Source organism: Leguminivora glycinivorella, chromosome 16 (genome assembly GCF_023078275.1).
Source record: "Leguminivora glycinivorella isolate SPB_JAAS2020 chromosome 16, LegGlyc_1.1, whole genome shotgun sequence".
Lineage (NCBI taxonomy): Eukaryota > Metazoa > Arthropoda > Insecta > Lepidoptera > Tortricidae > Leguminivora > Leguminivora glycinivorella.
Window position 1 is genome coordinate 13,327,949 of NC_062986.1, and position 12,042 is coordinate 13,339,990.

General features: G+C 38.9%; 2 protein-coding genes across 2 annotated transcripts; one reads left to right on the forward strand and one right to left on the reverse strand.

Annotated features, from left to right (window-relative positions):
- The first annotated feature begins 7,279 nt into the window (after positions 1-7,279).
- LOC125234924 lies at positions 7,280-7,771 on the forward strand. Its single transcript, XM_048141347.1, has one exon. The coding sequence runs from the start codon at positions 7,280-7,282 to the stop codon at positions 7,769-7,771; it is 492 nt and encodes a 163-aa protein (XP_047997304.1).
- A 1,017-nt stretch (positions 7,772-8,788) lies between these two features.
- Positions 8,789-11,810, reverse strand: LOC125234755. Its single transcript, XM_048141141.1, has 2 exons — positions 11,298-11,810; positions 8,789-9,739 (listed from the first exon to the last, which is right to left on the reverse strand). Exons 1-2 carry the CDS (start codon positions 11,694-11,696, stop codon positions 8,801-8,803), a joined length of 1,338 nt encoding a protein of 445 aa, XP_047997098.1. The 5' UTR covers positions 11,697-11,810; the 3' UTR covers positions 8,789-8,800.
- Between the last annotated feature and the right edge of the window lie 232 nt (positions 11,811-12,042).

The following is a 12,042-nucleotide window of genomic DNA, read 5'->3' on the forward strand; positions in this document are numbered from 1 at the left end:
ACTTAGATAGTCTAATGACATCTGTTTTTGCATCGCGCTCTGCGCGAGCAAGACTTCGTGTCTTAATAGGTGTTCGAATCATTTTGTAGCTCATAACTTACGTGCGCGGTTCAAAACATAACACTAGGACGGCTGCGATGGACCAATGATGGTCTCCTGAGCTGTTGAACTCCTATTAAGTAGGTAAATAATATTAATAAAGTCTTGCAAACACTAGTATGGTTTTATTTCATTAGACATTAGGTGACAGAACAGATCTATAACATGTAAAAATATCATAAAAAAGGTAGAAAAAGTATAAAGGTAGAAAGTATATAATACGTAAAGAGGCCGTCATCAACACTGTTCTTATAAAAATACCAAAGTCACTATAAGTATGCCGTTCAGATTTGAGGAGTTCGGTTCTGATTCTGACCATCATCAGAAATTCCACTGCACCAAATGTCACTGTTCTGGATGAAAGTGCATGCTGTTCTTATAAAAATGGCAAAGTCACTATAAGCGTGCCGTTCAGATTTGAGGAGTTCGGTTCTGACCATCATCAGAAATTCCACTGCACCAAATGTCACTGTTCTGTACGAAAGTGCATGCTGTTCGTATAAAAATACCCAAGTCACTATAAGCGTGCCGTTCAGATTTGAAGAGTTCCGTTCTGGCCATCATCAGCAGTTCCACTGCACCAAATGTCACTGTTCCGTACCTAAATGCATGCTGTTCCTTTATTAACACAAAAATCACCATATGTATGCCTTTCAGATTTGAGGAGTTCCCTCGATTTCTCCAGGATCCCATCATCAGAACTGGGTTCTGAGAAAAATGGGACCAATCTGTATGTATATACATTCAATCAAAAAAAAAAATTTTCAAAATCGGTCCAGGAACGACGGAGATATCGAGGAACAAACATAAAAAATAAAAAAAAAAACATACAGACGACTTGATAACCGTCCTTCTTGAGATATGAGGCGACGGTTAAAAATATATTCATGATGTCAGATGAATTTGATGCGTTTCGCTGACTGTAAGTACATTCTATTCTAACTTCAACCCTCGCACCTAACTTATTGACCTGTCCTAACTGTTAAGTTAATTTTCACTACACCAACCTACCGATTTGAATTAATTTCATCCCAATCACGCCTAAATTGATTAGAAATACGAATTGACGGCATATTGATACCGAAGGGCCATGTCTCAGCCAGTTATAATAATTAATAGGAGGTAGGGCATAGCGAATGATATTCCGCTTTGTGTGGAATAGGAGGTAGGGCATAGCGAATGATATTCCGCTTTGTGTGGTAGGGCACAGCACAGCGGATATTGTCTCGCTCGAATCTAGAGCAGAGCCCAACTGGGGTAGTACCTCCGCCTTACAGAAGACCGCAGCCAAATAGCACTAGACCCTACTCATAGTGTTGTGTTCCTGTCGGTGAGTAAGGCTGCCAGAGCTCAACGAGGGTGCGGTGTGCTGATGACGGGAGGACTTACGGAACTAACTTGTTCCGTTTATTGTCCTTTGAGTCGTCGGCAACCCGAACCCTCCTTAGAACTTGCACACTCCTTTTTACTGTGTACTTAACACAGCAAAAGGGAATGTACAAGTTTCTAATGGGGTGGCAACGCGTATGTGACACTGTTTGAGTTGCAGGCGTCCATAGGTTACGGTGACCGCTTTACATCAGGCGGGCCGTATACTTGTTTGCCACCGACGTAGTATAAAAAAAAAAAAAAAGTTATTTTGTTCTGAGATGATCTTTACTACATTGAAAATAGAATTGAATACAGTAACTGTGTATGTATTCCTTTCTTGAAATAATAGTTAGAGGGATGATTCATTCAGCACAGGGAAGCAGGGATGGTAGATGATTTAGGAATTAATTTAGGCGGTTCATTAAAGGTAATGTCATCTTCAACATTTGATATGAGATTTTAGGGAGCGGGCGCTGTTGTACGGTTGTACCTGCCTATTCATTAAAATTAAAAACAAAATAGATTATGGATTATAATGATGTACGTAATGTAATTATCACAGATGTCATATATACCATAGATCAAGCAAACGTATCTATACTTAGCGTGTCAAATGAACTCAGTGAAATCCACTGAGTTGTCCGTCTTTAATCGCAGCTTGCAGCTTTCGGGCGTCAATTTTTGTAAGTTGAAGTCAATCAAAACATAAAAAATGCCTCGTTACGTGATATTCAATTGCAACAACACAAAAATTATGAACAATCAAGAGCCTGAGACATATTTAAAATTACAGGCAAGAAACAACTTCAGTACAAAATTTGACACGCTCGGCCCCTATACAAATAGATGAACTTGTTTCTTCTATATAAATAAAGTTATGTGGTAATTATGCACCAAAACTTGTATGTCCTCTGCATAGGCTTAGGAGACTAATGTCTTAATATACTAATCCAATGCCATATACTTAGTGTTAGATCCTGCATTTTATTTAATTTCTAAATTATGAAGTACATACATAATGCTTTACTGGTTGAAGTCAACATAATATATAAGCAAGTGTTTAGCCTGAACAGAGTAAGTGATGCTAAACTATAAGTAAAATCGATTTTGACAAGATATTGATAGGTATGATAACATCTTGCTGGTACCAATATGTAAATGGATAAAATTCATTTAGAAGAAAACGTTTTTCCACATAAAATGCAATTTCTAATAAAAGGCCCCAGCTGTACAGCGTTCCTCCACAATGCGCTTCAAGATACCAAGCTTGCAACTTTTCCGCAAGGCGGCTAATCCAAAGCGCATTACATTTGAGATATTAAACCCATTGCGCGCGCTGACGGCGCAATGTATAAAGAATGAGCTAAAAGCATTAGTTGCTAGGATCGTCAAAGCGCGGTGCCTAGACAAAGACGTTTTGTTGAGAGGATTACGAACATCTTATTTTTAGTTGAACTTTGAACTTTGTTTATCATCTCATCTTATAGAAATATTTTGAAAACTGTTTTCCTCATGCATGGAAACTAGAGCAGGTACAAGTGTAACGATTTGACAGTTTTAATACAAATAAAGCAGGTAGGTAACTTTTTCAGAATAAAGCAGTATAAGGTACAACGGGGCAATTAAACTGGGACTACTGGGAGCAAATTTCAACCTCGATTTTTCCATGTTTCGCGTCTTTTGCACTATTAAATACAGCATCCACTGGTCATATATGGCACGCTTTTTCAGTGAATACATATTTCAAGTTTATAGTACTTATATGAAAACATGAAAAAATCAAGTAGGTACTTAGTTGAAAATTGCCCCCCAGTCAAAACTGTCTCCCTGTATCTTATAATTCAATTTTGAATATTTTTGTGTGACCGGTCTGGTCTAGCGCGTAGTGACCCTGCCTGCTAAGCCGTGGTCCCGGGTTCGAGTCCCAGTAAGGGCATTTATTTGTGTGAAGACCACAGATATTTATTTGTTCCTGAGTCATGGATGTTTTCTATGTAGGTATATAATATGTATTTATTTATATATATAAGTAAGTATATCGTCGCCTAGCACCCATATAGTACAAAAGTTTGGGGCTTGGGGCTAGCTTGATCTGTGTAAGGTGTCCCCCAATATTTATTTATTATTTTATTTATTTACTTATCTTTCATCAATACATGCTGTGCAGTACAACAACGAAATGCGCCAGTAAAATAACATTTACAATTACAAAACCAAACCGACCGGAAAATTTAAAAACATTTCCACATTTCCCACAAACGCAAACGTATCAACCGACGGCTCAACAAGAGCACTATCGATAAACCGTAAATACATATATATACGGCTAATATGGCGGTTATCGGGCGAACATCAACAGGTTATTGATTTAAACTTTACAGCCAGCCTAGCCGAAGTGACAGTTGGTGACGCTATGTGCCGATCGGAACGCAGTCTGGCTCTGTCGCACCGCACCGCACGACAGCTTACGAATCATAAGTGATTTTGACGTTGGCTAGATACCCGTCGGATGCCGTCGCCGCAGCGTTACCTTACACGAAACTCTTACAAAATACGTAATAAAGCTCAAATTCCTCTGTAAACCCTCTCGATGCAGCGACAAACCTCTGATCGTTCAAAAAGGCCTTAAGCTACCGGAATAAAGCACACATTGCCTTAAGCAATTATGAGGCGTATTGTTTGGTCTCGATCTGAAAAGCTTTACTTAGCGGTTTTCTTAGGTGACATTTGATTTTGCATTGTTCACAAGTCTGTGGTACCGATTGGAAAGGATTATGGGTTTAATGGTTTTTATGTTTAAGAATAATTTTAGTTTGATCAAGAACGATATGCCTAATACGGGACTGACAAAGCTCATACAAAAAAGCGTACCTACCCCTGAAATGTATGGGTTTAGGCTTAAAACTAGATGGCGCTGTTTTGCAGCCTGGAAGTGGCCAAAATCATATTTTTCTCAAATATTTTTGCTAGTTTTTATTTTTTATAAGAACAAAGGACATATTTCTTTATTTTAATACCATGATGTCATGTCAATACACATTTTTGTAAAAAATTGTAGGCATCATCAATGTAGTTATGATAATATAAATTTAATAGGTGGCGCTAAAAACTCGAAGTACGATTCTTAGTATGAAGATTGTAAATCCTATATAAATCGTCCTTGGTTTGGTCAAACAATTGATAATGATAATAGTCGTACCTAGTCGTATTATTTAACTTTTAACAAATTATTTTCTTGACGGCTGCGGCTTAATATTAAAACCATTGTTTTCGTTAATATCGATCGATGTGGTAATAGTACATTGTGCAACAAGGGGAGGAAGTTGAATATTACTAACGAGAGTAAGTTAAATCGCGACGGCTTGCCGGAGCGATTTAAAGACTCGAGTTAGTAATATTCATACTCCCCGAGTTACACACAATGTTTTTCATCACACTCTCAATGTAAAAAATATGTAAATAGATGTAAAAAAGTTAAGTTTGGTACAAGAAATTTCATTATTCCCTTGGGAGAACGATTTTTCTATAACTCACGTTCCGCCTGCGCGCAATAGCACATTTAAAGTGCGGGTGTGATGAAAAAGTAAGTCAGCACCCCCCGTGCCTAACCCGCCTGCACAGAAACTTATCAAACCTACACCTAATATAAGCATCTTTCACCAAAACATAAATCGAATTGCAAACAAGACTTATAAAATCGAAGCCGAGCTCCAGCTGCGCGATCGCGTTGACGTGCTTTGTCTGACAGAACACTGGCTAAAATCGAACCAGATAGTTTCTACGAATATATCAAACTACAATCTCATCGCTCATTGCTGCCGATCGACCAAGGCGGGCGGAGGAAGTTGTCTTTATGTGAGATCCGGCCTACCCTGCATGGTACGGAAGGAGATAACGGACCTATCGGTGGAATCGCAGTTCGAGATATGCGCGATCGAGTGTATTGGTTTAGAGTAGGGATGTACCGACTAGTCGGGAAAGCCGACTATCCGGCCACATTTGTAGTCGGCGATTAGTCGGCGACTAGTCGGCAAAACAGGCCGATAAGTCGGCACTTTATAAGTCATAGAAAAATAGTACAAAAATAAATTAACAGCTGATATAATTGTATTATGTACCGATTCGTTATACCTTGGTTAGTCAAAAGATCAAATATCTGTGATCATCACAAAAATAAATGTCCTACCTAGGGCTACCGGGTGTCATAGGCAGGATCACTAACCTACCCACTAAGCCAAAGCGGTTGTTAAAAATGAAAAATGTATAAATATTCTCATAGACCTTTGAAAAATAGAACTTGTAAAAAAAAATTAAAGCGCGAACGAAGGACCAGAAATGTAATTCTAAATTTCTGATGAATTTAGTCGAAAAATATGCTCCAGCCGACTAGCCGACTAGTCGGCCGACTAATCGGCCACCCAAGCGCCGACTAGTCGGTAGTCGGCCTAGTCGGCCAAATCACTAGTCGGTACATCCCTAGTTTAGAGTTGATTATCGTGTGTGTTTACAGACCGCCGAGTGGTGATGTTTCGATGTACCTGAGTATGTTAAATAATTTACTTAATTTAAATTTAATTAAAAATTCTAATGTAATTATTATCGGTGACATTAATATTGATCTTCTAATTAAATGCAATTATTCTAAAGATTTGTTGAACACATTAAAACAATCTGGATTTAGACAACTTATTAATCAACCAACCAGAATAACAAATATTAGTAAGACCTGTATCGACCATGCCTACTCAAATATAATAAAATCAGATGTGAAGAATGTATCTTGTTGTGACTTAAACCTATCTGATCACCTGTGTATAAATGTTATTGTTGACATTCATAAAAAATACCTACAGCAAAATTCGCATGTTCTTAAAAGAACTTTCTCAGAACAACGAAAACAGGAGTTTTGTCAGTGCCTAGATACATATCAGTGGGACGAAATACTCAAAAAAACATAATGGCGTCTTTATTATGTCCTATAGTAAAGCTATGGAACTTGTTATGAATGTCGTCAAAAATAAATTTGAAACATATTTCCCTCTAAAAAAACAGTTACTAAAAAAAACTGGACACAAATGGGTCAACGATTCTTTAAGGAAATTACGTGTAAAAATATCACAATTGAAAAATTACATAACGACTCATTCCGACAGCGTCGAGTCTCGCACGCACCTACAACAGCTGGAAAATGAATACTGGATAAAATTACGGCAAGTACGTAGTAATTTCATAAACGGTTGCATATCTAACTGCAAGGATGACATGGGCAGGAGCATGTGGCGTGTCATATCAACGGAGACATGTACAAATAATAAAGGTAATAGTGCTATCGATGTGTTCGTTAGCCGGTCAGCTGGCGACTGCGTAGGCGCGCGCGCCGCCGCCGCCGCCGCGCTGTTAAACCGGTATTACATCGAAACCAACGTTAACAATGCCGTACCGTGCACTAGCACGACGCTTACGTACCTCACGCAATACCTACCTGCAACGTGCCCGCCTTTTAAATTCGAGCCGTTTGGGCTGGATGAGATGATATTCGCATGCAAAAAAATCAAACGAAAGGAATCAAAGGATATAAATGATATATCGACTCGCCTTATTGACTATTTGCCTCCGACTGTCATCTCACTGCTACTATTTAACGTTGTTTAATGAGTGTGTGTGTCAGGGAACCTATCCAAGCGTTCTAAAGAAGATAAAGGTCCAACCCATTTATAAAGGCGAAATGCATCTGCCTAAGCATTACCGGCCTATATCGCTCATACCGGTAATTTCTAAAATCTTTGAGCGTTTGTTGAGTAGCAGGATAATGAATCACATTACAATAAACAACTTGCTAAATCGGCAACAATACGCTTACCAGCCTAGTAGATCTACCGTGGACGCGGCGCGTGACGTTGTGGCGCGGGTGACGGCGCACCTCGAGGGCGGGCGGCAGGTCGCCGCCGTCTTCTGCGACGTGTCGCGCGCCTTCGAAATGATTGATCACGCGCTGCTTCTCGCCAAACTATCTTCCTATGGGTTTTCAGGCTGCTTCCATGATATCATAGCGTCGTTCCTGAGTGACCGCAAACAGAGCACCTACGTTCTCGGTTCCAAATCTGACCTCGATCCAATAGGAAGCTGTGCGGTCCCTCAAGGCTCCATAATGGGAAACAACCTTTTTCTCCTCCTGGTGAACGATATTTCAACAGTTTGTGATATCCCGGAATACGTAATGTTTGTCGACGACACTTGTCTTATAGTAAACGCAGAAGATGTAGACTCTCTAAAACTAAAGTTATGTCAAGTGATGCACTAAATGGCTTCGTGGTTCTCATCCAACGGTATGCTGCTCAACGTAAATAAAACAAATATTGTATACTTTAAGTTGCGAAAAAAATACCTACCACTTAATATAGTAGCAGATAACGTTCCTGTACCCCAAACGGACTCCTCCAAATACTTGGGATTCGTGATCGACTCCGGGCTGACGTGGACACCGCACATTGACCACGCGTGTGACAGGCTGTCATCGGCGTGCTATGCTCTCTCAAGATTGGCACCAACCTTAACGAGTGAGAACGTCAGAAAAGCCTATTTTGGCTATTTCCACTCCATTTTAATACAAGGTGTTGATCTTTGGGCGACATCTGCTAGCCGAGACAAGATGTTCAAAATGCAAAAAAGGGCTTTACGTATTATTGACCGAAAACCAGCTGATCACCCAGCGCAGGAGTTATTTAAAAAGCACCGTATTTTAACTCTGCCCTGTGTTTACATATTAACGGCATGCAAATTCGTCCGTTCGAACCTAAAAAATTATAAAACCTACGGCAAAATAAACCATCGACCGTCGCGCAGACGTGACCTACTAGTGCCCCCTCGCCGTCGGCTAGCGAAGGCCCGTGCGATGCTGGACGTTGTCGGCCCTAATCTATACAAACTGTGTACCTACTGACATAAAAGAACCACCTTCCGATGCTATATTTACAAGCAAACTCAAAAAAATGTTATTAGAGTCTGCTTATTATAACATTGATGTTGAGGAACTCGTTGATCAACGAGTTCCTCAAAAGGAGTCGTTGTCCCGAAAATCCATAATACCTATGCTTATATATGTTATTCTGGTTGTAACACTGTAATAAAGAGTATATAAATTGTTTATGAACTGTATTACACATTGTAATGTACAAATTTTTGTTGACCTGTAAATTTGGTTATAAATTTATCAATAAAGAAATCTAAATCTAAATCTAGATCGACTCATTCAGTCTTCATTCCTCACTGCCTATTTTCATAAGTCCGATATTTAAAAAAAATCAATGAGAGACACACAAATATTTCATATCTATTTATTAATAACATTAACAGTTACATTGCCTACATTAGTACAATTTTTAAAAATAATTGTTATATTTTTACCAGCGACAGTTATTTTTGTATCTTTCTCGCTAGATGTTCCTTGCGATGACTCGTCCCGAAGGGCTTGCAATGTGGTCGATCGGTCCACGTCTTCGCTCAAAATGCGCACCATATCTAATGAATCATCAGAATCCTCCATAATAACATCAGACAATTGCGAAAACCTACCAGAAGTAGATGGTTTGGATACTGCCCAATCGATCATGTCAGCATTTATAGGGTCCTCGAAAATTTCATCAAATGGTTCAGCTTTAACATAAACCTCATCGGTAGTATTTTCATCTCTTGTTTCGGTTTTAATTTTAACTTTATTCGCAAGTTCCATATTTTCAACCTCAACATTACACTCACTAGAAGCAGCCTCAACTTCAACGATTGCATTTTTCTTAGCAGAATAACCTCTCCTATATCGTCTTGCGAACTCTAACACTTCTGAAACCTCACCCTGGGTAGCATTAACAAGATGTCCTTTGTTGCCCTTGTCTACATTGCTTATAACTGCGCCTATGGCCGATCGCCGAAAACAGTGTCCAGTAAAACGTTCCGGGTGCGGCAACTTCAAAAAGGTAGCGATCTCTTTGGGCAAGGTGCATATCTTATGCCGTCCAATCACTTGTTTCGTACAACGACCATCTCTTAGATTCAAGAACAATCTATCTGTCTCTACGTCTTTAGGCCTCAATGCCTGATATTTCTGCACCCAAGGGATGAATTCGTCTCGAATGATGAAGATTCTTTCCGTCTTGTCTTGTTCATCACACAATACTCCAATCATTAGGCCGTCGACGATTTTGACGTTGTTTGTTTTGAACCAGGTTAATTCGTAAGAGCGTAGCTGTCCGCAGACACCTAGGATAAGCGCCACCTGTAACAATAATAAATGTGTATTATAATGAGTGTACATATGAAATTATTATTACTAAAGTTATCACACCACCAAACTGAGCAATGTATACCTAGTAAAGACGCAAACTCAAATGAACACAAACGTCTAACTTTAGTGTTCCTGAATGTCATTCATATAAAACTATTTTTATTTTCAACATTTAATAGATGTACTTGATACATACATTCGACAACAGTTTAATGTCTAGGTAAACTAAAGCTATGTTAACGGTAAATATGACGAAATTAAGTGCAAGTACGGACTATGGATTAAACGCCATACTTATAAAACGCCATACTTTAGAAAACTATTTATTTTTAAACGATTTATTTATTATTATTAATTTGCAATAAAAGGTAGAAAACTATTTATTTTTTAAACGATTTATTTATTATTATTAATTTGCAATACAATGAGTATTTCATACCGAATTTACTTCTTTTCGCTGGTTTTGAAAAGAAGTAAATTCGGTATGATTTCAATTGAGTTGATGAGGATGACCTCCCGGCCGGCGGCAGCCGACCGGTCCCGGACCGGACGCGCCTGCAATTGATCATTGCCGGCGCGACGCCTGTCCGTCTCATTGAGGACGACTTTTACTATGTAGGTACATAGTTTGTTACGCCCGAAACGTTCATTTTCCTAATACATAATATATTAGACGACCAGGGGCCTCGGGTTTCTCGAAAGGTACAAGCCTTGTATTACAAGTGCGCGAACTGTCAAATCGTATGAGTTGTCATGGAAACACACTTGTAATACAAGGCTTGTACCTTTCGAGAAACGGGCCAATGGTAGTGACATTTGTATTAATTTGGTACTTTAAAGTTTTTTTTTAAACTATAATTTTAAGTACTAATTGGCTCGAATGAGTGTAATAACGATTATTATATGTGTATGTATATTAACAATAATAGGTCACGTAATAAATATTGTTTTCTAATGAATAGGCAGAAATAAAATATAGGCAGTTCAATGACCCGAGATGCGAGGGAAGCGGTAAAACTCGCTACGTGTCTTGTACACGCGGCCGAGTTTAAGCTGGAAAGAGATAGCATGCAGTGGCGCAAGCGTATAGTTGGCGGCCAGGAAATAAGCAATTATCAGCCTAGCGTAGAATGTCGGCCGCGTGCCAACAATCTTGTATGATTGTTGTTGCCTGTATAGAATAATGAGATAACACGGGCATGAAACGGAATTCAGTATTTTAGCAGTTTTAGCACAAATACCTAAATAAATAAAAGTCAACTTAAAAAAAATACCAATCTAAGTAAAATTGTTTTAATGTATTTTTATGTAATTGGATAGCATTATATGAAATAAAATTAGATATGATCAATTAAGTAGGAACTCGAAAATAAATAAACATTCAGTCAAGGATTTCGTGGGATACTATTATTGCCGGCTGGGTGCCCCTTTGTTAGGAATGTTGGCTTCCGTCCGCGCCACGAATGTTGTACTTTGCGCTCGCTAGTATTACTGTCTACGTGAAAATTATTCTGAATGCTAATAATGAAATTAAAAAACGTTTCGTTACCTTTGTCGCTAAATACTTCGCGTCTGGAGCATCCTCTAAAAATTTCCTTATATTGGCTTCGGTCAATATTTTGGACTGGCTGCTTTTATATCCAGCACTACGTTTTTTCAGCCACAAAAGAAGATTAACATATTCCTGCAAATAAATGTTGTGTTTTGCACGCATTGTGCTTTTCAACATTGAATATGCCGCCCACAAAGTGCTCGGTTTTACTTTTTTGGATATATCATTAAAATAATTTAAGAACACTTTCTCCGAGAAAGATTTTTCATTGTTTTGATCCTTCCACTTGATGAAACTGTCGTACACATTTAGATATTTATCTTTAGATTTCTCTGGTATTAAAGTATCTACTAGAACACTCTCCACTTCTTCGTTACTTGCTTCACTGGAACTCATTTTAATTGAACGCAACAAAACTACATTATCACGAAGAAACTAAAATGACACACAACTACACAGATTGGTTTTCCGCCATGTTGTTAAGACCGGGAACGGTGCGCGGCAAGTCCGCTCGTTCGCGCGGCTCAGCTCCAAATGATCATGATCATTCGTTCATTCGTTCCATCTCACTCACTCTCTCCATTCACCAGATACCTTGTTCACTCGCACCTTGCCCCAGCCAGTGAGCGTACGGAATGTTCAGTGTTCGTAATAATAGGCATCTATAGCACATTACATCACAAGCCGGGAAAATGAGGATTTCCGGCTCACTGCTACCTAACAATCATAACATAAAGTCGCC

Excerpts from the sequence above, each read along its gene's own strand:
- LOC125234924 (XM_048141347.1), top strand. The coding sequence starts at position 7,280 with ATGAATCACATTACAATAAACAACTTGCTAAATCGGCAACAATACGCT.
- LOC125234755 (XM_048141141.1), bottom strand. The coding sequence starts at position 11,696 with ATGAGTTCCAGTGAAGCAAGTAACGAAGAAGTGGAGAGTGTTCTAGTA. Across the intron at positions 9,740-11,297 it reads CGAAGTATTTAGCGACAAAG|GTGGCGCTTATCCTAGGTGT; the intron begins GTAACGAAACGT and ends TTATTGTTACAG.